Source organism: Coturnix japonica, chromosome 3, assembly GCF_001577835.2.
Source record: "Coturnix japonica isolate 7356 chromosome 3, Coturnix japonica 2.1, whole genome shotgun sequence".
Taxonomy (NCBI): Eukaryota; Metazoa; Chordata; class Aves; order Galliformes; family Phasianidae; genus Coturnix; species Coturnix japonica.
This window is the reverse complement of record NC_029518.1, coordinates 49,649,927-49,677,221: the sequence shown is the minus strand read 5'-3', so window position 1 is coordinate 49,677,221 and position 27,295 is coordinate 49,649,927. Positions and strand designations below refer to the sequence as shown.

The 27,295-nt window shown below is 42.8% G+C and overlaps 2 protein-coding genes across 3 annotated transcripts in view; both read left to right on the top strand.

Moving 5' to 3' along the window:
• Window positions 1-10,682, top strand: part of PEX7 (peroxisomal biogenesis factor 7) — a 29,853-nt gene extending 19,171 nt beyond the window's left edge. For both annotated transcript variants that reach the window (XM_032443643.1, XM_015858411.2), the window contains one exon: window positions 8,466-10,682. In XM_032443643.1, the coding sequence (XP_032299534.1) occupies window positions 8,466-8,534 (69 nt within the window). In that variant the 3' untranslated portion in view covers window positions 8,535-10,682. The remainder of the gene's footprint in view (window positions 1-8,465) is intronic.
• A 1,095-nt stretch (window positions 10,683-11,777) lies between these two features.
• SLC35D3 (solute carrier family 35 member D3) lies at window positions 11,778-17,046 on the top strand. Its single transcript, XM_015858430.2, is given in 3 exon segments — window positions 11,778-12,267; window positions 13,075-13,473; window positions 13,476-17,046. Coding segments are annotated over 3 exon segments (1,173 nt in total). The 5' UTR covers window positions 11,778-11,831; the 3' UTR covers window positions 13,814-17,046.
• The last annotated feature ends 10,249 nt before the right edge of the window (window positions 17,047-27,295 follow it).

Genomic DNA, 27,295 nt, shown 5'->3' with positions numbered 1-27,295 from the left:
TCCTTCCCTCCTTCCCTCCTTCCCTCCTTCCCTCCTTCCCTCCTTCCCTCCTTCCCTCCTTCCCTCCTTCCCTCCTTCCCTTTTTCTGACTGGACAAAATAAAACCATCCTTATTTCTGCTACTGACAAAATAATATGGGAGAAAAGTGTCAGTCTGGCACAATACTTGCTTAATGCGTGTGGACTCATTCTTGGCATTGGTGCAGGCTTGAAGAGCTTCATGCCAGCCCGCTTGTTCCCTTAATTCTGCTGCCTCAGGGGTGCTGTGGTAGCTATTCATGAGACTGTGCTGTGAACAATGCAGGGGAATTTGTAAGGCTGAATAAAAATCCCAAGGTTCAGGTTATTTTTCACTGGGGTAGGGCAAAAGTAGCGTAAAGGCCAGTTGTCAGGAATTAAAGCTTCATCCCAATTGAGTGCATAGATATGATTCTGTTGGAACTGGGGCCAGAAGGAGCAGGAAGCACAGCTTAGTGCTTTAGTGCCTTAGATGCTACCTCACTGCATGCTCTGAGCACAGCTCAACTTTCCATGAAGTTGGTGTGGCTTTTGCAATGGATCCAAATGAAATGACAAAAAGGGTTTTCTTCCTTTGTATTGAGGATGTGATTGCATCTTGGTTCTGAGCCTGTTGGAAGGAGCCCCAAGTGTTACAGTGGATAGTGTTTTTGACTGTCTGGCTAAATATGTCGTCTTTTTGTGTGATACATTTGTCAAGCTGAGTTCCTGCTGAAAGGGCATTCTTTCTTTTGTAAACTGCCATGTATGGCACAGCCTTCTTGGAACAAGGCTCATTGGTGGTAATGAATTCAAAGCAAACAACTGCACCTGCACTGGTGTGTTGGAAAAGGGAGAATGATGATGTGTATGCCTATCTGCGTTAGAGCATTTGTGCATCCAGATGGCTTTTTTTTCCATGCAGAAATTCTGCACGTCTTGTGTCGGACTTAATGTGCAAGTATCAGCCTGTTGTCATGGAGTGAAATCCAAAGTATTTATCCATGTACAGTTCATGCCAATGTGCCTTCCAGACAGAAATTTGGCATCTGCAACAGCTTTAATATTCCTCTGCTTTTTCTGTTGAGTTGATTTAGTGTATTGTGATGATTGGATACCACAGCAATTGGCAACGTAAACATTGCTTTAGAAAAAAATGTAAAAGAAAACAAAACAAAACAAAAAAAAATCTTTAATAGAACTGAAGTGTAACTACCAGAGTGAAGGCTTACTGAACAATCTGGGCCATTGAAGCTTTTCCCTGGCTTCTGTGTTGATCCAGTGAAGATTATTTGCCTAAGTTATACTGCTGCTTCCAGTGTGTAGGTTGCTCTCATGGCTGTTCTTTATCAAGAACTGATAGTGAGTCCCAATAACTGTTCTTCATGCATTAATATGATTTGTGATTTTCTCTGTATACTTCAGAAGGAGTTATGATTTGAGATCTGAATTGCTTTGCTCCTCCATGCAATGGACAAGCTATTAATTTATAGTCAAATTAAGTGTATCATTCTGGTCATTAACCTTTGCTTTCATCCTTAATGTTGTCTACCCATTTGATATTTTCGTTGGCTATGCTCAATGGATTTCAGTATTTTTGAAGTATCTTTTACAAGAAAAACTCTGTACTCTTGGAAAAGTGTTCAAAATAGATACTATGATTAAGTATCCAATTTATAAGACATCCCTGTCGGACTGACTGAGCTTTGAGCAGAATCCACAGGCAGGTCTGTGCAGGCAAGGGGATTTTGTACAGTATCCTGCTAAGGGGAGGCAACCTGTCAGGGTGAGATTTGCTGGTGAAGAATGGATACCAGATCATGAAGATAAGTATTAGCTAAGTGAAACAGAAATTCCGTGGTGCTCAATTAGTATTCTAATACCTGTTTTGGGATTAGCTGCCTCTGCATAAAGAAAGCTTTTGTTGAAAGCTTTGCCTTTTAATAAAATCAAGAGGGTTGCCTTTCTTTGTCTGTTTGTTCCTTTCGCAGTTTGTGACATGCTTATAATAATTTCAGACTATGAACTTCCATATGCAAACTTAAACAGGCATAGGGGGTATATAGAGAATAATGAAAATGATAATCAGCTTTATATTATTCCTCTCCAGAGGCTGATAGTGCTAGACCATATATTGGAATGGTATTCTGTACTTCATCAGATTTCTGACTTCTCTCCTGGCATGTGCTTTCCCTGTATGTTATTCATTAGTATTTGGATAAGTGAAAATAAAGTACCCCCCTCAGGCTCAGTCCTTACTGGGGTTTTTCTGTGCTTACCTGCAGAGTTGTAGACATTAATCTAACTTCTTTTGCTATTTAGGTAGCTTTCTTTGAAAGCAGTCCTTTAAAAAAAAAGAAAACTAAACAAAAAATCAACAAACTCTTGCAGGTTGAATGTGGTAATCGTGAATTCATTCTGTAAGTTTTTTAGGCAATCCATTAATTACAGATAAAAAGTACAGCTCCTGTGAATGTTGACTTTTTCTGGTCCAGATTCTGTAATTATTTCATTAAGTACATATTTATGGAACAAAAAACCCCCAACCTTTTATGTTGTAAGGCTGTATTTTACTTAAAACAAACGTGAGAGAAGCCTGAAATGTGTCTGGAAGTCTTCCTCAGCCTACACTTTGAGTCTGCTCTGAACTCCCAGTAGTAGGCCCACGTAAACAGTGGAAACTAAATCATTGCTTCCCATTGAGCCAGCCTTTCTGCCTTGCTACTGAGACTGAGCATTTAATAAGATCAGGAATTTTTCCATTTCTCTGTACTCTGGGAACAATGACATCTACAAATTACAAGAATATGAACTTCAACAGGAGTGATGGTGAGTGGTACAATGGCCTAGAATTCTTGGCATGCAAAGAAGGTGTTAGACATCAGTGACATGCCAAATCAGAACAGGATTTTCGTGGTGTACAATAATGAGATGTCCCCTTTGGAAACTGAGTGTGTGTTAAAGTCTAGGTTTTAGTATAACTTGTAAACAACACAAGTGATAATCATGTGAGGGTTTTTTTTAATTTTTTAACTGTGGTTGTATGTGTTTGGGTAGTAATTATACTACAAATGGGCAGCTCATCATCTAAAAAGCCTTTTGTGTCAACATGGTTTGGGAGGCAAAATTGTTTTCTCTGGCTGTATCTCCATTTGTAAATATTCTCCCAGAGTAGATTAGCTCACATAAAACTGGTTTATCTTATTTCTTCAAAGTGCTCCAGGATGTATCACCATAACAAAGGACACGGCTGCAGTTTTGCTTTGTTGCACTGGAGATGGTGATGTGAGATGGCATTGCACACATGGAGATAACATGGAGTTGGTGCTGATACCACTACAATACCTGTGAAATCAGTTTTGTGCTCTCTTTTGCTCTATTCTTTGTGACTCAACTTCTCTACATCTCTGCTTTCTTCTCCCTAAAGTGGTGGGATATCACTGGTATTTTGTGTCCATACCAATCTTATGTTCTTTCTATGTGCCTAGAGGCCATTAGAACCAAAAGTAGATACTTGTTTTTTAGCGACTGTCTGCTGATCCAATGAAGTACTGCATTGTGCGTTTACATTTGGCATCAGTATCACCAAAATATAAAAAGCTGTTGTTTCTCAGTAGTTGGAGGGAGATGTAGCCGAACTGTACTCACCTGAGATGTATCCCCTGAAGGTATCTGAAATCTAGTTCTAAGATCTTGCAGTTCTGTGGAGAAATCTGTGATCATTTGTCAAGTTCCGGCGTACAAGTTTCTTCTGCTGCCTGATTTCTATGTGCAGTTTGTACTACATTAGCTGTACCAGCACAGCAAGCAGGAGAAAGGGTGGGAGAGGAGCAAATGGGGGAAGGCAGGAGATATCTACAGTGATGCTGTTTTGTTCTCTGTTTTGCTGTTCATTAGTCATGCACCCTTGACAGCTGCAGAAATAGTGAATGTTTCATATAGAAGTACTTCTTGTGAAAATGTATGGAATAGCAAAAACTTTGCTTTTGCTCATTTGCTCTTATCTGCTGTGCTTAATTACCAGAGAACCGGTAGCTTAAACTCAGCTTTTGTGGCTATCACTGCTGTAATTGTATCGCTATCTTGGCTGCATTTTAATCTCTCCCTATGGACCTTCTCTGGGATGTTACTGAAGTTATGCTGTTAGCGATCCTTTGAGACTAAAAGATTCTACAGCAGAATCTTCTACACAACTTAATATTGTGTTTACTGGTCAGAGATTGAGGAAGTCTTTTCCTTTATCTAGGTACAGAGGAACTGCTACCACTGCTGTGGAAACTCCAAGGCTTTTCTAACCTGCAACTTGTGCCTCAATTTGCTTTATGTCTTACTTATGAGAAATGCACTCAGAAGACTTGCATTTAGGAAAGCACAGCCTGACTAACACGTTGTCTTCCTGTTGCCCATGTTGGAACAACTAACATGCTGAGATAGCTGCCTGGTTTTTAAATTGGTGAATTGTGACACATCTTTGCAATCTTTTATTACCCTTAGAAATAGATTTCTTAAGCAGTATCTGAAATAGCTCTTCTTTGTAAGAACTTCTGGTCAAGGGTTTAATTATGTCTTTATTGGAAATAACAATTAAATCAGTCTGTGTTCTTTTCAGAAGTGCATTAGAGAAATCTGTCACTGAAAATTCAAAATGAAAGCTTTAAATTTATGGACTCCATTACATTGTTCTTGTGTGAAGGTAGACATCATGTACAGCTCATCCCTGACATCTTTTGACCGAACAAATGGCTGTACCAGTAGTCTAGATTTGCTATTACAAAATACGCATTGAGTACATTTTAAGTCTTGCATAGTCCATTATGGTCTTAACCAAAACTTTTTGGTAGGTAGGAAGCCTGCCTATTCCATCTTTTTTTGGTGGCCCCAATAGAAAGAAAGAAAGAAGTACTAAAAAAGTGCTAAAACAGAAGTTTTTCTACTAGTGTTTTTCCTAGGATATGATATGTGAATGGAGGACTAAGGCCAAAACTGGTCTGGTCTGGAAGTGGAATATGAGGAGTGATCACCTCCGAAATTAGAGTTAACTAATCTCCATCTTACATACATACAGAGAATGTTCAGAACTATTCAAGGATGTATAATAGTGATATAAATAGACCGTTAAATTCCATATAAAAAGTCACAGAAGATAAGGAACTAAAAGAGGAAGGGAAACACAACATTAATGGGAGTGAAGAACTGAATGTTATTTTCTGATATCACTTCTTACAGAAGAAAGGCAGGTCTTATTAGTTTTATTTGAAAATGGGGCAGGATGGAGAAAAGCTGAAAAGAGAAATGAGTCATTATCAGACACATTTGTGCATTATCCTGATTTATTACAAGCTCTCAGGAAGCTGAGTGGCACCAAGGTACTTCTGGATTTACCCGTTTAAAAGGGATGAAAATATTAGCATGAAGAAAGCTGCACGTTCTTCAGCCCCCTTTATAAAGGGGCAGCTGAACTCAATTTGTAGTTGTTCTTTTGGATGTATTTCATGTGGATTAGGACCTGGGGTTTTATTATGGATTCAGACACTGGGAAGAAAAAAAACTACTGGAGATTTCTCTCCCTTTCTTGCTCCTTCTGAATAGTAAAGAAGCAGAATGTCAACCAGATAATTGCACCAGACTGAATGGATTGTCCTCAGGAGCTGGAAAAGGTCTAAGTCTATAGCAAAGCAAAATGATTGTGATGAATAGGAAACAGAGGGCCCGTCAAGGAAGTAAATCAGTTAGTAAGTCAATGGAAATGTCTTCGGTAAATTAATGGATATCAATATTAAATCAATTGGTGGGAAACATTGTTATACTCTGAGACAAGGAACATTTCAATAAAATACAGCATAGCTGTTTCAGTTAAACTATGATTTTCTAGTCAGGCAGTCAGATTCCTATGATAACTGCAGGCTTGGGTTCGTTTGTTTGCCTTTGGCTTTACATAAAGGGAAGTGTAGCGATGCCCATTTTGTTTCTGTGTTTTTAGATATTTAATTAAAGTAACACTTATTTTAAAAGAAAGAAAAAAAAGCCTAACTTGCTTTACAGTGTGTATTAAAACTTATTTGAGAAGTGACGTTCCTAAAAACTTACAAAGCTCTTGTTCAATATCCTATGCTTCCCTCTTAGGAAAGGTATACAACAGTGATAAGAATGGTGTGTAAGACAGGTCTTTGTGAGGAAATGAGTCAAAATGAAACAAGACATTTGGTAACCTGATGCGGTGCTGCATAAAGCATTCACTTATCTTTATCTGATGTTTCTTTTTAGTGCTTTGTATTTGAGACAATGACAACGGTGCATGTAGCAGCTGTCTGTAAATTAACATGCGCCATTACACCTAACTTAGAGTTGTCCCCTTTCTCTTGCAGTCTTAACAGTATCTTAGAGAAAGTATTATGGAGAAATAGGAATGCAGTTGCTTCTGCTAGTGCTGTTCCATCCATCTTGTCACCATTTGGCATGCACACCTGTTTGTTGTTCCTTGTGTGTGTGCTCTCATCAAGGTTTCTGATATTGGTCCTTCACTGTAAAGTTCCTGCTGTGCAGGAGAACGTGATACAGCATTATTTGTTGTAGCTTTATTTTCCTTCTGTTAGTTGGTTACTTCTTCATCCTTCACATTCTACCATTAAGTCAGTGAGTTGGATAAATTACTGCAAGCAATCCTTTTAAAACCCTCTTTTAATCCCCGTGTTTATTTTGAGTGTTGCTAGATTAAAACGTTCTGTAGCTATATTTGTTCAGAGGCTGCTTCAGGATGCTAATTATATTGATAGCAGGTGGGAATTCCCATGGGCTTTTTCCAAATGTTATCTCGTTTCCACGTGAAAGTGAAAAGTATTACGGAAATATAAATATTGATCCAGAGCTCTGGAGAAAATGTAAAGACTGTATTTTTTTTTATGGTGGTTACTTTCTGCATAGATTCTTTAGTAGGAATTTCAGATTTTCTCCCTTCTTTTTTTCTTTTTTTTCCTTTTTTTTTTTTTTTTTTTTCCATGATTTGGAGGGACTGCAATGCAGTAGAACCATACAAAGCTCTATTATGTTGTATGAATAGACAGACGTTTTTAAGAGATTTTTTTGGTACATTTAGATGTAGATGGGAAACACTTCAAATAACTAAGCAGAAGCAGCTAAGGAAGCAATGGAAATGAATAATAGTGCAGTATAGTAAACACAGAATGGGCTAATTATAGCATAAAATCAAATATTGAAGTTCGATTTCCAAATTTTTCATGTGCAGCTGTTCATTCTGGCTTTAGAAGAGAACAGAAATTGGAATGTGAAGCCGAAAGGAGCTTGTTGTGCACAGGGTACAATACTGTATCCTTTGTAATCCCAACTGGAAAGGACTTTAGAAAAATATTCAAGATAGATTCAGCCAGATTTACTGGTACGCTTCTGTAGGGCTCATCAACTTTTTAGCTCTCCCTTTTCTACTTTCTTTTGCCTTAGTTGTTGTCCCCTGCAATATTCTGTGAATATACACTGTGTTACTTGAGTAGTAGTGCCGTTAACCCTTTCACTTTGTTACAGACTCTTGGGTGCATTATCCTAATCACTGTCAAACTAAAGCATTCTATGGTCTACTTCTGTGGAATCGCATAATTTATTCAAGTTTGTTGTAGAATTAGGTAAATCTCTTTGTTTGTAGCTTTCGTTTCCACCTTGCACCTAAAGAAGAACCTGGAGCTTGCGACTCAGAATATTTTCAGTTATACTGGAATCAGTTGCTATGTTTGTGAGAGGCAATTGGCACGAGTGGCATCACTTCCTCATCAGACTAGGGTGGTTTATGTAGTGCTTGAAGTAAACTTCCCTCCTCCACTCCTCCATCGTCTTTGAGACATCTTTCATCACCAGTTCTCAATCATCAGCAAATAGACATTTCTTTTTCTCAACAGAAAATACAGTGCTCTTACCTCATTAGTTTGAGACAGAACAGTCTTCATACTTCAAGAAACATCCCATGTTATTTGGTCTTTGTTTCTTGGTTCCTCAACTCTCCATTCAAAAAATATCTGTGGTAACTTTTCCTTGGTCGCATTATATCATGAAGCGGTGAGATGTCACAGTAAAAGAATTTTGAAAGCCTACAAAGAGACACCACACAGCTTGTAAATGTGTATGTCCTTCCTTCATCCTATTCTGTTACATTCTGCATTAGCCTGCATGAAACAATCACTTCAAACCCCAAGGTTTCTATGCCTTTCTCATGCAAAGTACAAAAAATAGGCAAGCATAAACTTCTGGGAACTTTACTGGGCCCCTTTACAAAGACAAGCTTTGTCTTTGTAAGTCCTTTTTTTACAGGAGAAAAAGGGAAAAAAGAGAGCCTTGTTACCTAATTTTGAAGCATTGTAAAACAGAATAGCAACCAACATTAACACAACAGTATGTGTTAATTTCTTCTATCTTTTGTCTGTTTTTGTCAAAACGACACTAAATAGATTTTGTTTGCTTTATAGGTGGTAGACTGTGCTTGGGATGAACTTGTCAAGATCTACACTCCATCATGTCTGGCAGCTGCTGGCTAGAGAGAAATTGAAGATCTGACACACTGGGAACCTTTTTGTCATCATCCACAACAAGACTTGTGCTAAACTGCCAATTGTGTCGCTAATGTTTGTGTCTCTTTTCAAGTAAAAGCCTGAACCAAAGTGTTCTGCACTCGAGCTTGTAGACTTGTTCTACCACACTGGTAGCGCTTGGATCAGCAAAATGTTCAACAGCTACTGAATGTCTCAGGAGTGACAGAAACAGATATGAACTGGTGTCTTCAGAACTAACTACCAACAAAAGTGTGTGATTTGTCTGGCTAATGATGCCAACGGAGGCCAGAATCTTCTTGATTCTTATAAAGAATAAAAGTAACCGGCGGTGCTTTTGGAGATTGTCGCTATAGAAAAAGAGGAGTCTTCTCACTATAAAGTACTCTAATGTCAACCTAAGGCTTACATCCCTAAGATCCATTTATATTGAATTGTTTTTGCTCTGGCTCACATTGCATTATCTTCTTGTGCATTATGATGAATACTCTTGATGGGCAGTAAATGTCATAGTTTATAGCCAACTCATTCCTTTAACCTTTTTGATTGCTGCTTCACAGAGATGGTAAAGATTATTTTCATACATTTCTCCCTTGGATCTCCTCGAGCAAAACAGTTAATGAAGTCATGCAGAAAAATACTCCAGAGATATAGAGAAAACACTTAGGAAAAAATGAATTATAAACAACCCTAATTGGATCACAATCTCCAAGATTTAGAGATATGATAACCATCTCTTCTACTAGACTTATACTTTTACTTAGAGAATTTTTCCAAGAGATAGGAGTGTGGCCATACATTCAAGTATTTCTGGACCTCACACAGTCTGCCCAAAGTGAGAGCTGATGTCCAGAACGTGTGGATTAACTGCATGGCATAAGCACAGCAGTTCCAGAGTAGCCAAGCTATTATCAGATATGCAAGAATATGTCCAACATTTTACAGCTGTAGTAGCTATGAACTAATTAGTTTCTATGCTCACTTTGACTCCTCAGTGAGTTTATCAGGAGGGCTGGAACTAGATGATCTTTAAGGTCCCTTCCAACCCAAGTCTCTTGTCTTTGTTTCATGCTAGCTATTCATCCCCCCAACCCCCCTCCTTTTTTTCATTCTTTTTTCTTTCTTTTTTCTTTTTGTTTTCTCCATAAACCTTATTAAAACTGTCTAATTTCTGCTGCTACCCCGTATCATCAGCCTTCATCATTTAAAAAGCACAGGGGCTAGGTCTTTGGCCAGGTTTTTATAGTCTTCTGTTAATGAATGCTGTATGCTTCTGGTCTGCGCCACTCATATATCAAGCAATAGCAGACATTGCCAGACCTGCTGGATGAAGAGAAGAGATAAAGAATTCATCAGAGCAAGACTTGCAAGGTGTGAGGAAAGAATTATTGTGCCATCTTGGAGCATGGCCTGGGAGCTAGCGGGCAGCCACAGGGCAAAATGGATACATTGAGTCAGTGCTAGGACAAGACAGAAAGAAACCCCCTTTCACAAGATGAAGAATTTGGATCCATGATAAGTTTTTCTGGATCAGTGCGATCTGGATTGCCATTTCTTAAAGTGAATGAAATACAAAATGAAGTAGATTTTCTATTGTACCAAACAGTTGTACTAAATCCCATGTTTGCTGCACTTTAATTCTGCGTGCTGAGGAACGATGCATCCATAAAGCTACGCTATATAGAGCTTTTCAGCAACATCAAGGCTGGGATTTAACGCTCTTGCAAAATGACTGAATCCAGAAGATGTGCAAAGTGAACAAAAACTGTGGCCTTTACTCTTCCTGTTTGATCTTTGAATGGGGAGAACGAGCTCCAATCTTTTGCACTGTAACAGAAGACAAATCTGTCAGTAGTTGTTGCTGAATCTTGATTCTCAGGGAATTGTCTTAAAGATATTTTTCCCCCGTTTACTGCTCACAGTGCTGGCTTCTGAGCTTTATTTATTGAAACAGGCCTTTGTCTATGGCGGTCTCAAAGATACATGTTCTACTTTTACACTTGCTCTTGTGGAAGATTCTGTTTTATGTGAGTGTGTGTAGGTTTCTTCTCGGGTTCAAGAGACACATTGATTAACCATGTTTTAAAGGAGTGGGTTTGTTATTCTGCAGTGCTATTAAATTAATTGCACACAGTATCCTTGGCTAAACTCTTGTATTCGCTTCCACAATGAAGAAATGTTATCAAGAAAGTGAAAAAAAAAATGATGTTTTCCTTAGGAGGAGATTGACACCAGTTTGGTCCATGTTTGGTTTGGTTTTTTTTTTAGGAGATTATTTTTGTGTTTTGTTTTGTTTGTTTGTTTTTCCCTATTTGCAAATGCAGTCAGCAAGCCATGTGTTTTAAATTGTGCTCCCTGTCAGCCTTGGGATGAGTCCAAAGTGGAGACCAGCATGAGAAGTATTGGCACTGTTCTTCAGTGGGTTTTAAAGCCAGGCTTGGCTTCCCGTGATGTTTAATGAAGAGTTTCACCTTATATATGCTGTAATGTTTCAGGTCGCTTTGCTGTGCGTTCACGCGCCGTGCTGCAGTGCGGCGGCCAAAGCTGGTGAAGGCCTGTGAGGGGAGCAGTGGTTGAGCTGCCATTTTGTTTGGGAAGAGCTGCTGGGGCCTGTCCATCCTACCTGGCTGTCCTGTTGGGATGCAGCCTACTCGTTATAGGGTGTCTTCCCAGAACAAGTATTCAGTGGTAATTCTGCCATTCTCACCCAAGCTGGTTCTTCATAACACAATTCCTCTTGAGAGAGGGGGAAGGTTTATTTAAAACAAAGAATAACTTTGCTGATCCTGTGTAGATCAGTGGCGAGCAGCCCTACCGCCCATTAAGCAACCTGCAGTGTGTGGTGTTAAAATGCACACGATCATGCAGCAGCGCAGGTTGCCGTTCCCCCCGTTCCCCGGCGCTGCAGCAAGCCGGCAGAACGCTGCCAGTCCGCGGCTGCTTTTGCCTTTCGGTCGGTTCAAGGCGAAGCTTCACCCTCCTGGAAACCCTTCACCTGCCAGTTCGGGATGACCTTACGCCAACTTCACCACCCACCGCTTCTGCTGTCTTGGCGAGGACAGCCCCCGGCTGGAGCCTGCCGGCCGCGCCCCCCGACGAGGCGCCCTTCCCCTCCCGTGCCGGGGACTCCCCGCACCGCTCGGCGGGGAGGGGACAGCGGGGGGCTGCGCCGGGGGGGCCGTCTCCGAGTCCTGCCTCCGCCCGCCCCCCGCCTCCGCCCGTCCCCACGCCGCCTCCGCGGGTGTCCGTGCGGGCGGCAGTGCCGCTGGCCCCGGGAGCTGGAGGATGGTCCGGTGGCGGGGCCGGGCGCGGGGCGTCGCGGTGGCGGTGGCGCACGGGCTGTGCTCGGGCTCGCTGAACATCCTGCTCAAGTTCTTGCTGGCCCGCTACCACTTCGCCTTCCTGACGCTACTGCAGTGCCTCAGCAGCGCGGCGGCGGCGCTGGGGCTGGAGGCGCTGCGGCGGCGGGGGCTGGCGGCGCTGCCCCCCTTCGGGCTCCGCCTGGCTCGCCCCTTCGCCGCCGTGGCCGCCCTGGCCACGCTGCAATCCACCCTCACGCTCTGGTCGCTGCGTGGCCTCAGCCTCCCCATGTATGTGGTCTTCAAGCGCTGCCTGCCCCTCGTCACCCTCCTCACCGGCGCCCTGGTGCTGCGCGACGGCATGCCTTCACCCGGCGTCCTGGTGGCCGTCCTCATCACCACTTGCGGCGCCGCTCTGGCCGGTGAGTGCCCGCCCCGCCGGAACGGGACGGGACGGGGAGGGAGCGTAACAGGACGAGCCGCGCGACGAGCGGGCAGCCGCACCGCGGGGCGCACCGACGGCAGCGCCGCCTCCGCCCCGGCACGGCGGGATGGGGAAACGGGGAGAGCGTGAGTGCCGCTCCGGATGCAGCTCTATGGAGGGAGGTGCGACGGTAGAGGTGTGCGAGCAGCCTTACGGCGGGAGATTTAACGTCCTGGGGGCAGTTGCGACCCCATGGGGGCAGCTGCAGCCCAAGCGGAGTAAGCGCAGTATTACAGGGGTAGGTGCAACTTTAGGAATCGGCTGCAGCCCTGCTGGGGTCTCGTCGTGGTTGGTGCCGCTGGGCTGGAGGCGGGCGGCTTCATCTGCCGAGCGGCCCGAGCAGGGCGCTGTTGCTGTGGGACCCCCGCGGGCACGCTGGTAGGAGGGTCAAGAGGGTGGAAAGAAGATTTGAGGCTGGAAACCAGGCAGCCCCAGCAAAACGAGCTGCCCCGCACCTGTGCTGGCAGAGGGTACCCAGAGCCGCTGTGTCTGTGCTGTTTCAGCTGCAGATCTCACAGTGTCATTGCCAAAGGGAGGAGAGTGAGTTGATTTGGGCCGGGGGTATACAGGGAAGTAAAAGACATGCAATAATTTGGCAGAAAAATCTATCAGGAGGTAAGCGTGGCAAGCCTTGGGATGAACATGACAAATGTGAGGAGCTGTGCACTGATGCCTCTTTCCTAAATACCTTCCCCCTCCAAAACGGTGCTCTCTTTCCATCTCATCTGCAAAATCCACCCAACAGGTGCTGGTGACCTGACCGGAGATGCCATGGGCTACGTGACTGGCGTGCTGGCTGTTCTGATCCACGCCGCGTACCTGGTGCTCATTCAGAAGACCAGCGTTGACAGCGAATACGGGCCCCTGACAGCTCAGTATGCCATTGCTGTTTCAGCCACCCCTTTTCTTATAATCTGCTCCTTTGCCAGCATGGACTCTATCAACGTCTGGTCTTTCCCAGGCTGGAAGGACCCTGCTATGGTATGCATCTTCATCGCCTGCGTCCTGATCAGCTGTGCCATGAACTTTACCACCCTTCACTGCACCTATATTAACTCAGCTGTGACCACCAGCTTTGTAGGGGTGGTGAAAAGTATAGCAACCATCACGGTGGGCATGGTGGCGTTCAATGATGTGGAGCCCACCACGAGGACCTGGAGAAGGAAGGTAGAGAAGAAGAGGGGAAAAGGCAGGCTGGGGACCAAGCGCTGTTTGCAATGGAGGTGATTTCCCCGGAGAAGGGGGCTAGGGAAGCAGCAGTGGAAGGATCAGCTGAAGGGGACGGCCAGGGTGGAGAGGACGAGAAGGACAGCGCCAAGAAAACTGCTGGGGAGCCATCGGCTCAGGGAAAAGCCACCAGCACACAAGATGGAAGCAGGAACTCGCTGAAGGATGCCTATCTCGGAGTATGGAGGTTGGTGAGGGGTGCTAATTATATAAAGAAGGATTATTTGATAGAAAATGAAGAGCTACCGAGCCCTTGAAAAGCAGGTGTGAAAACCCCACAGAACATGTTGCTTGAGGACAGACAGCTGGGATCTATGTACAGAGGGAGAGGCAGAGTATACATTTCCACATCAATGCTGACGAATCCAAGTCATTTAGGATAACTTTACCTCATTGTCAAAAAGCAAAAGGTCAGGGTTTGCTCATGCTTTCTGCTTGCATTTAACTGCTTTCAGTACATCCATTTAGACCTACCACAGCTAAGGGTACCAAGTCCTTTGCTGTGGATACAGAGTTGGATAACGGTGAGCTGTGGGGATGACCAGGAGGGGTATCAGTGCCACTAGGCTGAAAGCAGTGCCAGCAGTAGTCTGTAGCTTGAGGCTCTGTTGATGTGATTCTTTATCTGTATCCATCCAATTCTAGGTACTCTGTACAAGCATATTCCTGCAATTTGTAAGTTCCTATTAACTGTACTTGTATGTGCTCCTCTGTGTCAGTACAATTGCAACAGAGCTAGAGGCTGTGCCAGGTGAATTGTATTGGTGTATGATCACCCACCTAGCTGAAGAATTGAAATTCTCCCTGATTCTGTGGCCAGGCTGGACCATGGTCCAGCTTTATGTTATGTGGTTCGTGTCTTCAGTGGAAATGCTTCTATCTTGCACATGCAGGAGAGCAGAACCAGATCTGAACTTTTGAGAAGCTTTAGTCAGCAGAAGAAGGACATTTGCTTGCGAGCTTTGACTACATGTAGCACTGGGAATATTAGCTTGACTGAAATACAGTCATTTGGAAATATTGGGTTGTATTGATTTGACTTGGGAAGGCTATTAAAAAAATACAGGGAGAAAGTGTGCCTTGGACTATCCCTCTTTTACTGTTGAGTTGGGCAGCTCTCAGCCTGTGCCTGAACCTGGGTGCAGGCTACAGCAGAGATGTGGGGATCATCTCTGCCCACGCCCACACCAGGACTCCCAGGGCTTCTTTGGCAGGGCAGTGCTGCCATGACCTGACTGCTGGGCCGTGGCATGGTGTGGCTACAGTGTTCTGTGGATGCAGGCAGGGAGCTCTGGTAGATCGCACTCAGGGGCTGGGTCTGCACAGCACGCTTGGCACTGGAGAACCTCGGTCTTTGGGAGAAGCTGTGCCCCTTTGTTCTCAGTGCTTCCTTGTGGTGCTCAGCATTGGGTGCTTAAGGACTCGTGTGGGAAGCAGGAAGCATGATCTCCAGTGGGTCTTCTAAGCAATATGCTCATAATTTGTACCAAATACCTGTAGCAGGGAAGACAGAGGAAACAAGTGTCTGAGTATTTCTTAGCCTGGGGATGCCCCTTGGGAGGCAGCAGTCCTTGGGTCATGCCTATGCTCAGGGCCATACAGAGAAGAGGTCTGACCCCAAGTCCTTGTCATCCCAAGAGTGCCCCAGCAGTCAGCTGTCTGGACCACAGACTGAAACAAGTGGTTACCATTTCTGGGAAAAACAAAACGAATCAAGTTTTTGCCATTGTTTTGGTGGTTGTTGTTTTTGTTATTTATTATTATTATTATTATTATTATTATTATTATTTATTAAGCCACTGAACTATAAACCAGCTACACCTACAGCCTCAGTTAAACAGTGCCTACCCTAATGCCTTCTTCATTCTGACAGACAGCTTTCACCTTCTGGTGAATTCAGCACTGAAATCAGCAGTGAGCAATTTCCCCAGCAGGGAATATTTACAAAATTAGTCTCTAGGGAAAAAGTAGATTCTTGTCAATTTAAATACAGATAGAAATTGTTGGGCGCAATAGTATTTTTTCACAATGACTGCAGAAGTTGGATGACCTGGTGTCACCGTGGATTTGGAAAGGGACTGTTAATGAAGGCGATCAGCCTGTAGCTGCTGCGTTGTGGGGATGGGGCACGGAAACCTGAACATCACACATTGCGTATAGCTGCTGCTTCAGAGTGGAGAAATACCAACTGTGCTGAAATATGTTTACTTTCTGCTCAAGCTCCATAAGGCATCTGTCAATAAAAGCACTATTTATTGTTTATGAGCCAATGGGTATTTTTGTTATTTTTCAAATACATCTTAAATAAGGCTGTGCTTGTAGTGTAGAGTTGCGCTGTTACTGGACTCTTTACAGTACCATCTACATAGCAGTCCATACATATGGCTGAAGAGAAACCTGCATTTCTGACCTGCTCTTACTGCTCAGTGCTGTTTGACCACAGAAATGAGGATCTTTTCGCCACCTGACTGCCAGTCCCAGTGTAGCGCACTGTGCTTCCTTGGCACGCGCTATAGAAAGCTCTCGGCTGGGATTTGTACCGCAGGACTTTTTTATGGGGGAGTTCAGTGTTTTGCCTTTTACTGTTGTGGAAGTATCAGTAGAAACTTGTGGAAATTTGAACAGTTTCAACTGTTAAAAAAAGCTGCTGTTACCATGTTGTATGTTTGCATGTGTAGGAAAAAATGTGATGATGTTGTATGCTATTTATACGTTTAAATTCCCTAAATTAAAATGGGAATTTGGCAAATGCAGTTAACTTTTTTTTTTTTTTTTCCCCTCTCAATAAAGAGACTGTTGCACAAAAATAAAAGTACTGCCTCGTGCAGAGGCATTTTTATAGCACCAGTGGAAGACTACGGAATGAGATGTGGGAATAAAATGCACTGCTTTCCAGAAGTTCTGGTTTTCTTATTGTCGCCACTCTGGGGTGCTCATTTTTACTTCATTTATCATTATTCCTGTGCCTTTATACCATCCAAGCTTCCTCAGCATGTGACAGCACACTATTAATACTGTCATTGACAGAGGGACCGAGGACAGACAAAGGAGCACAAAAACTCTGAAGTGTCTGAGCTGTCTCTACACTTCTATGTATCTGTTGTCGTCGGCAGTGCTTTCTTTGGCCACATATTTAAAATGGCTTAGTGTCAGTAGAGCAACCGCTCTGACTTTAGAAGGAAAACAATTAAACAAGATGACGCTCATTATTAATAGTATTTGTTGTACTGGTTATGTCACCTGCTGGCCTACCAGCTGACTGAACAATTACTTTTTATGTAAATGCAAATTTACAGTTGTACCTACTGAATCTTGAGCTGTGCCCCCTGATGTGTCCGGTGATGATATCAGGATTCACCTGAGAGGCGCCTTCATGACAGGTTGGAGAAAGGAGCTGTCCTTGGTTCTGAGCGACGAGTCAGTCTGATGCACAATAACTGCTTTGAGAATAAACATTAATTTCAATGCGGATACATCCCCGAGTAGCACCTGCTCTGGCACCGCTATAGCTGCACGTACGCACACGCAAGACAAACAGACATGCAACAGGAGAAGGAAAGCCAGACAGCTATCTTATCTAAAACACTCTTAAAAAAAAATAATTGAGAGGTCAGAGTATTTGAAGGCAGAGACGGCTAAAATCTCTATTAATAATTTAAAAATCCGCATTACTGACAAACCAATCCTGAGTTTACCATTACTGCTAGAAGGAAAATGATCAGCTACCAGCCAATAAACAAGCGAAAAAATATGCTTCAGTTGGCTAAACAACACTCGTGCTCTTATGTGTGTCCAGCGCCTGCTTATTACTAGTGCCTCTCCTAATTTCATTATGTTTGTTTGCTGCAGGCAAAGGGTTTTGTGCACAAAAAGGTGTAAGCCTTCTGCGCTGACCTCTAAATTAACACTGAAGATTTGCGACAGAGGCTTCTGCTTTATTTTTCTTCTTTCCCCCTCTCCCCTCCATCCCCCACCCGACCCCCCCTCTTTTTTTTTTTTTTTTTTTTTTTTGGAAGGCATTGAGGCAGATGGACCAGCAGGTTCTTGTAAGCCCCGCTTGCTTCTTGCAGCCTTTGTGGTGCACAACTCCAAGGCTGAACAGGGATGCCACCAGCTCCTGGCATAGCTCAGCCGTGGCTGCTGACCAGCTTCCTGCAGAGCTGGGCAATGCGCAGGATACACGCAGGTGGGAGGGCCCTCACTGCCAGCCTGGCAGTACTCAGATCTCCCTGAGTAGAAGCTGGTGCAGGTACTTATTCTGCGTGTAAAACCAGCAGGAGTTCATTTCCCAGTAAGAGCATTGTGAGCAATAAACCTATAAACCTGCAAAGGGGTTGCCATTATTATTGTTGACTTGCTGTTCTTGGGTTTATTGCAGGGAGAGATGAGGAATAAATTCATGCCAATTGCACATTAATGCTAGATGTTGCATTTAAATAACAGCATGAAAACTGCCTGGAGAGGTACAAGGGACTGGGGCAGATAGGAAAAATGTTACAAAACCACAGCTACTTAGGTAGAAAAGCAAAACGTTTCTGTTAGCACCCATCTCCAACACACATATCTGTAGGGAGCTGGAAACCAGCTCTTCCAGCAAATTTCAGTTTGGCACTCACTACAAGGAAAGAAACAGTGACAGCAAATTAAATCCAGGGCCAAAAATTGTCATGAAATTGCAGTGAGCGTTCTTGAATTTGGGGCCCTGGAAGTGCGATACACAAAGAAGACAGGCAGTGTGAATGATCTGGAGGCAGTGGGAGGCAGGAGGAGCTTCTTGTGGTCTTGTGCTTTTTTCTGACTAGACAGATATGAGAAATCTTGCACTAGATGTGTTAATTTTGTTGATAAATTTGTCTGGTTTTGAACTAAAGCAGTATCCATTCTGCTCTCAAGATTACACTGCTGTTTGATTAGATGCTATTGATTTTGTCCCTGACAAACCAAGACAAATGTCAACAATTCTTTAACTGAAGTCAGGATTTCTCTGAAAAAGAGCTTAGCTGGCATGGATCATGGATTGCTTTTACTTCACATGGTGCATCAAGAGAAGAAGATGAGCTGTAACTGGCCATGATGATAAGCCAATCAGCTTTGCAGGCTGCTGGAAATATAGAATATTGTCAATAAATAAAAACAAACACTTACAGGCTTCTGTGCGTATTAACATTAACTCCTCATATTTTGAATTGCCTCAATTCTCTTTCATGGATTTCCAGCCCTCAGAGTGTCTCTTCAACCATCTTCCAATTCCACATGGAATATGCTTGCTTAAAAGATAGAACACGGATTTTCCTTTCTGATGGCCACATCACAAGCACACCTGGGCTCTAAAGTGGTGTGTCAGTGAACCTCCTTGGGTGAGCGAGTGTTCACTGTCACAGAAGAAGTCCAACAACATATTTCATGACGTGCATAGAAAATTCAGGTAAGTATGTCCTTATCACAATTTTACAGTAAAAAAAATTGCATTTCCTCTGCATAGTGGCTGACAGACCACTGGGTCTGAATAGTTGTTGGCTAATAGAAGGCTGATGTACACACAACACAACTGACAGAGGAAAATTGAAGTGTGGATCTCTGTGAAGTGCTCCTCTATGAAAAAGCATTACCGCTAACTCAGCATCACATTTCAATGATGCCTAAAGGCAGATTTGGGCTAACAAAATTGCTCAACTGTTGTTTTCTTCAAATTATTTTTTCATTAATAACAGCCAAGCATAAATAGAATGCTGTGCAACATCTGGTTGTGTCCTAGTGTGCCTTCTGGGTGCTGAACTCCTCTCAATTGCATGAATATTGTAGTGACTTGAACAAGCTGGGGCTAGTCGTGCTGCATTCAGCTCTATCACCCAATAAAAACTGTGCTGTTTATTTTTCCATTTGGAGGATCTATCTAAAAGTGAATAAATATATTTGTAAAGTCTTTTATCAAATGAGCTGCATTTAAAGCTGCAGTTCAGTACAGACACTAAGGAATAACTAGCTACTGAAGAGTAGTCATTTTTATATAACTGTATCACATGAAATCCATTCCCTCTGGTTAATCATGTTTTACTGTAAAATGTGGAAGATAAAAGCCAAAATTGACTTTTCTACAGAACATTCTGCAGGAGGAGTTCTGCTAGTAGTTACCCCAGCTTTAGGCTTTCCTTTATTGACTTCAATGCCTTTACTCAAAACCATTGCAAATTATGGTCTTGACTGAGTTTTGGTGTAAATTTACTAAAGTAAATCAGCCAAGTCTGATGCCTTGCACTGTGAATGCAGATTCCTAGAGGCACTGTAGAGCAGTCACTGCAATACCTTCCCTGCTGGTCATCACAGGTGCCTGCCGTGATTAAGTAGTCCTTTTGTCTGTATCAAAACATTTAAGGGTATATTTATATTACCCCTTGACCAACCCTTCATTCAAGAGGACACAAAACTCAGTGAAAGCATTCTGCTGCATTAAGGTCTTGTGTTTCACCTCCCTGACCCAAGAAGCATGTCAGAAGTGGGTTTTGTGATGACCTCTGTAGTTTGACAAGCAGAGTTCTGTGCTTGAGGAGCTGAAGACCAGAAGACCCAGAAAAATAATGCCAATAAAGTACCCTCACCCTAGGTCTGTTTATTCACATTGCTGTGGCAGTGTCACCAATGGTAAATGCACCTTGTGCCAGAGCAGGAAGTTTCATGGCACTGGGACCTGCTGGGGCCTGAAGTATCTCAGAAAGACCAGCTCTACTCTATGCTTCATCTTGAACATCACGTGTGGTTTTGGGAGCCGCAATGCAAAAAGAACATAAAACTATTAGAGAACATAACAGGGGTTGGATTAGATGATCTCTAGAGGTCCCTTCCAACCCCTACAATTCTGTGAACATCCAAAGGAGTACTTTAAAGATAATGAAGGATCTGTAAGGCAACGTAGGTGAGGAGAGGCTGAAGCTGCTTGGTTTGTTCAGCCCAGAGCAGAGAAGGGTGAGGGGAGGCCTACAGCTCCTCACAGGGAGTGGAGGGGCAGCACGGAGCTCTGCTCTCTGGTGACAGCAATAGGACCTGAGAGAATGGCATGGAGCTGTGTCAGAGGAGGGGCAGGGTGGTTTTAGGAAAAGGTTCTTCACCAGAGGGTGGCAGGCATGGTACAGGCTCCCCAAGGTAGTGGGCACAGCCGCAAGCTGCCGGAGTTCAAGGAGCGTTTGGACAGGGCTCTCAGACATAGGGTTTGGATTTTGGGTGGCACTGTGTGGAGCCAGGGGTTGGACTCAATGATCCTCGTGAGTCCCTTCCAAATTGGCATATTATTCTGATTCTATGATTCTATGACCACAGCCTCCTTAGACCCCCTGCTCAGTGTGGCCCATATCCTGCACAGCACAGGCAGTTGGTGGCGTCGTGGTGGGGGAGAGGAATAGTACAAATATTGTCTGTGCTGACAGGACAGGCTATTACCAGTGCAGAAATTGTTCCTTTATTATTATTCTTTTTTCTATCACAGCCTCCCCTGTATTTCTGAAAGGAAAAATGCAAATCTAATAGTTTTATTTTTTGGTTTTCTTTTTTAATATAAAAGATTTATTGAAGAAGCAAGTTCCTGCAGGCTGTACAGCACTGGCTGAGCTTGCAAAATAATTCAGTGTATGGAATGGATTAGGTTGGTGGCTGCTTTATTTTCATTGCCTCTGAAGTGTCTGGGAAAACGAAGATGTAAAGGTAAGAACTGTGATAAAGAATTAGCTCTGTAAAGTGGCTTTGCTACAGCAAGCCTTAAAACCTATTTGAAAACTTCAGAGATGGAGCATTATTCTTGAACTGACTTGACACACAAATCTGGCATCTTTACAGTTGAGCTTTAGAATGAAAAATGCCATAAATTCAATCCCCTGCAAGATAAAGAGTAAGCAGCTGATTCCCAGGGCTCAGGCGGCACTGATATGCCTCTTCTCAGTGCACTCTGCAGTGATGGGATATCTAATTTGGGTAAGTGCATTTCCAGCATTAGGGTACATGAAATCTGACGATGGGTGGCTGCCAGTAGAGGCACACAAGATCAATTTTGCAGATTCATGCAGAAAACTGCTCTAATTTTGACTAAAATAATAAGTTTGAGTAATAACTTCAGAGTATTATAAACTATCAGGAAAGGAAGAAAGCCAAAAACTACAGTGACTTTTCCAAAGATGCAGTGTTATTGCTTCACAGCAATAATAATCTTTTGAGTACTAGTGACATGGAAGTAGACCATTTTGATTACTCTAAATGCAGTGGCACTGTCTGATCCAAATGGAAAAGTGGGGAGCCCAGGAAGTGCATCCACAGAGCTACCTGGGTTGGAACCATTGGCACCAGAGCACTTCTAGGAGCCTACAGATGACTAGAGCAGACTCTATCCAGGGCACACTGGAACATGGGAGACTCGAAACAAATACATCTGCTGCCTCTTGCTGTCTATGCCTTTGTATATGCAGCTGAAGTTTTAAACTTCACAACCATATAAGGTTGCTGCTCTCTTTCTTTCAGACTCAAACCTGCTCCCACATCCAGCCCCAGGGCTCCTGCTGCCACATGTGCTGGAAGGAGCATTATGGACATAATGTGAGCTATCAGTGATATATTTTCTATAACACAGAATGTCATTCCATAAAATGACATTCACATTACAGTATTGCCAGAAAAACAGAAAGCTGAAAGTGTTGGGGTTTTTTTGGACAACAGATTTCAGGTTATTTTATTCATCTTTCTTTCTACTAGCTTGCTTTCTCAATGACTCGTGATAATTTGGGTGAACTTTTGGTCTGTTAGTATAATGTGAGGTAAAGATTAGATGAGTGTGTTATGGCTGTGGTGGTAGGGGCTGTTGTGCTCTAGGTCTGGTGTGTCTATTTAAATAAATAAAGATTTGGAAAACAGCCAGGTCACTGGGGGGCTCTCTTCAATTGCAAACAGAATTACGCTCCTGATATTGTGCTGTTACATCTTCTTGCAAAAGGAGGTACAAGTATTGGAGTTTTCACCCATTGATTTGTACTAAGATTTAATTGTGTAGGTTTGGTGAGATCGATGCACTTCAAAAAATAGTAAAGAGATCCTGTTCTATTGTGCTACATAGTCATGGTCCCACAGTACCAATGAAATTGATTGGAAAGAAGTTGGTTCAGGAAAAATAGGTCCCTTGTGAGCTCTAAGCATCTCTCCCAGTTAGGAAATGATGCACATAAAGCGGCAGGGTACCCCACTGTGCAGCAGAGAGGAGTGTAAAAAAGCTGCTGTGAGGGAAGTATGATTTGGTATACCTGACACAGGCTTTACTGAGATAATGCTTAGGGACTTTTTCTTGTTAGAGTTTCTGGAGTTGTGGAGCAGTTTCCTGTGGGAAAAGTACTTATTTGAGTTATTCTATCAGTTCTTTGGGAGATGAGTGACTGCATGTAGCTGTCAACAAGCGTCTGAAACAGCGAAAGACTAAAACCACTAAATAATGCTTCCAATAAGCTGACTTTGAGGTCTTCTTTTATGTGTCTAATCCCTGGTGAGAAGGTCTAGATATGTGATTGGCCATTGATTGATTTAATCTTAACTTAGTGGTTTGGTACATTAAAAGTGTGAAATGGGACATGGAAATAAAGACAGATCATTAATACTGGCACTACTTTGAATTAATTAGCATTAAGTGGGAACATCTGAAATTAACTGACTGTTAGTTAAAGATCTGAGATGGTTAATCTGTATCTGAAAGTCTCTTTCCTCTATTATTTACAATTCCACAGCCTTTCACATTGTCATCTCTTGTGCTTGTCCTGCCTTGTTGGTCCTCCTGGCCACATCTACACAGCAAGTGGTACAGAATGACTGTGCCCATGACTACCCATTTACATATTTTGTTATATATATAACTCAGTTATATATATTGTTATATGACTACCCAGTCCCATAAACTGCAGACTGGCCTAGTCCACATTTAGCTGTGAGTTATTTTTTCTGGGTCTCATTGCCCTGAGGTTTAAACATTATTTTCTTTGGGGCTTTTTTCAGGTTGAATTAGCCAATGTGGTCAGTTAAAGCACCACAAGCTACACGGCTACAGATGTGCAGTGCCGAAATTTCCCAAGGCATGAAGCAGGTACTGGTAGAAAGACACGTGGCTGCAAAGCATGATTTTAATTGCTCCTCAACCTGTCAAGCTTTTCACCCCTACATTAAGGTTTCCAGTTCCACCTGAGGGCACAAAGGCAGGTATATTTGCTGAGTGGGTGAGATGCAGGCATTCCTGAGCTACTTTTAGCCAACAGGGCTACAAAAAAGATGATGGAGGCAGCCATGTGTTATACCTAAGGCTTGGTCTCAGGAGCAAAACACTGCACTCTACAGCTGCACAAGTTGTCTCAGAGCTCGCTAGTAGTGTCCTGTGCCTTGGAGTGAGCTGAAACAATCAGTCACAACTGTGATTTTCCAAGTGCTGGAGCATGATCAGAGCCAACAAATGCTGCCTTGAAGTGAGGGCTGGAAGGACTGCAGGTTGTTTTAGCACCTACATTAGTTATTGTTCCCGTGGAGCTCTTTTTCTGATACCTTTCCTGGAGCCATGGATCTCAGCTGTTCAACTCCTCACCTCTGTGTACCTGCTGAAGTTATTTATTTATGCTTCTACATCTATGAGTGTGCAGAAGGAGAATATCTGCTCCTTTAAAGGGTTTCTGGTCAAGAATATCAAATACTAAACAGAGCAATTGCACTTGTCTGGCTAAGCCCTGAACTTAGTCACTGCTGTCTGCCCTGTCTTCTTCTATCTTCTTCTTAAAACTTTTCTTAATCATCTATCTACCCCACCTCACTCTCTATCCTGTGTCTGTCTGTACCGTGAGTATGGTGTCTGTGGGGCGAGCATGAATACATGTTAGGAAAAAATCAGCCATGTGAATTGATAGTACTTAGGATTTGCATCCCAGAAGTATCTGGAAGATGCAGACAAAATCAAGTCCCTATTGTGGTAGGCTCTGCCTATACAAGAGATAGTCTCTGCCCAAGGACTTTGCAATCAAAATGAACTATTGAGTGATCCTCTGCAGCTACGTATGCCACTGGAAGATAAAACTGCATCAAGTTCATAATGAAATTACTCACGGTTCACAAACTTGTCAGGGCAGAGAGATAACATTGCCTCACCTAATGTGGGTTTGCATTATGTGACTTACTTCTTATTAGTAAATACATTATGCAATATTCCTCAACAATTTATAATGGCTTGTCTGTGAAGAGAGGAAAATGAAATAGTGAAGAAAGCTCGCAGGTGTAGAGGTGAGATAAAGAAGGTGCAGAGATTTCTGCTGTAAGGCAGCTGCTCTTATTCTCTACACAAAAATTCTCTGAGCCCATGGTACATTGTTTGCTATGAAATGGTCAACCAAGCTGCTGCATGGGATTGCACTGTCTGCGTTCTATAGCAGTGAACTGAGCATATATATTACAGATAACAAACGTTCCTGATCTTTCTGTGGTAACATAACAAAGAGGAGCTACAGTATGTGGAAGACAGAGGTTAGTACTTATTAGCTATGCAAAGATGATAAAACTGTGAATTTCCATTGTACAATTTACCATGGCTAGCAAGTGAATACAAACACTTGAATACCTTGTCAATAGCAATCTTAAGATTCACTGCTCTACTTAGCGTTCCATGTCTTAGCAGGTCCTGGTTTGCTGCATGGGTCCTCTCTACTTGTTGACATCCACTCCAAGCTATCTGCAAGCTTGTGTTCCTCCTCAGCAACAGAGGACTCCACCAGGCAGTCTCAAAACTGGGCACTACAGTTCCCAAAGCCTTCTGAAGTTCAAGTGCCTCCTCTGTAAAAAGGATTGTGACACTCCTGGGTTGGTCTGCTTTGGAGATTAGTATACAATAGTTCTTCATTTTTCCTGGGAAGTTTATCTCAAGCACAGGTTGCCTTAGGTGTGGACACATCTGAGATCACTCTGTGTGTCACCGTGGGATTGTTTGGATTGGTTTGCATGGGTGTAGCACCATATGAAGAGAGATGCACTGGTTTTGGTCTGCCTGAACTCACATGCCTGGCCCTGAAAATCCTGGTGAGGCAGTTATCTGTGCCTCTGCAATGTTTCATTTTGCCTTTTTCTTTAAACCTGGATATCATTTATTCCTCACTGTTGGAACTGTTTTAAGGGATCTACAAAAGTACCTACTCATATGTCTCTGAAAGTGTGCATGTTGTCCTTGTCATAGACTGTACCCAAAGACTCATCCACTTCTACTGTGGAGAAAAACACAGCCTCCAAAGCTAGTGAAAATGGATGTAAGTGGTGTATGTGTAAATGAAGAGTGATAGGGTAGTAACTGCCACAAAGATGCAGAAAAATGGGGAGAAGCAAGTCCCAGTTCTCCAGGGGCTCCCTGTGTGGTGTTCAGTCCAGGGTTCCCCATGAGAGAGAAAAACTACCTCAGCAGATTTAGGCTTCAGGCTTCAATTTCCCTCTCCCTGGAGCCAGAGTCTCTGGGGGCTTGAAATTTGGAGCTGGAGCTTTCTTCTGTGGGCTTATATTGCATGAGAGGGATTGATGGTTTCTGAGCACAGCAAATTATTTCCTTCAGATTGTGCTGCCACTGCCATCTTGTTGAGCAAGTCTCTCCAGTTCCCTCATTCCCTTCCCAAATTCACAAGCATGGCAAAGGTTTTAAATAAGCTGAAGAGTAAGTACCTCTTCCGCTTCATCTGATATTTGCTGTAACAAATGAGATGGCATTGCATAGCAGTGCCATACTCCAGCCTCACATTTTCCTACAGCCTCTACTGCACCTCTCATCTCTGATCCTTCCGGAAGGGTACTGTGTATTTATGGGAACAACGTGTTTCTGCAAAATAATAAGTTCCAACAAAACAAAAAAAAGTTCTGTATTTTAAAGATGCAATTAAATTTAAAAAGGGTTATAGAAAACTGAATCGTTGATGGGAGTTGGATGATCTACATGAAAGAGAGAACAATATTCAACTTGTCTAAAACCCCCAAGTTGTTCTCAAAAGGCACTACGAAATAGCATTCAGAGGGACAGAGTAAATTAGAAAACCACCAACATAGTTCGTACTTGTATGAAACTAATTCACACAGGATGCAGCAAATATGGCATAACTACAGCACCATGGTTTGTTCTTCTTTATATATCACCAAAGCCTTTATTTCTTTGAAGATGGGTAATTGTATGGAATACAGTACTTTTGACTTCCTACCTACAGTTCTTCTCCCCAGTCGCTCTACACTGTGGAATGTATTGACTACAAATGATGAAAGCAGGACTCCTTCACTTTGGTTGTTTTTCAGAGACTGTCAGTGTCTCTGATGGGCTGAAACTGTTGTAGTGAAAGAGTGTGCATATGGACATAAAAGCATGCTATTTATCTTCAGAGAGAAAAGCAATTGAGAAGTCTTAACAGATCTCTTGATTATTTGGATTTCTCAGAAGAAGATATTTCTTTCATTTAAACAAATAAAAAAAGAAGAAAAAAGAAGGTAATCTAAAGGCAAAATCTGAATTCTTGGTATCATTATCTCTGCAGGATTGCTACCAAGTTCACACTCTCAGTCCACCTATGGCATTCATAACTTTTAAAAATCCATTAATCTAGAGCCACTAATTCAAAGTACTATCAGTAAAATTGTTGCAGGGAGCCTGGACAGTACCAGCTTTATCTTCAAGGGCTATTTGTCTGTAGCTTATCCTCCCAAGAGCAGATCCCCCATTTTCTAGTTAT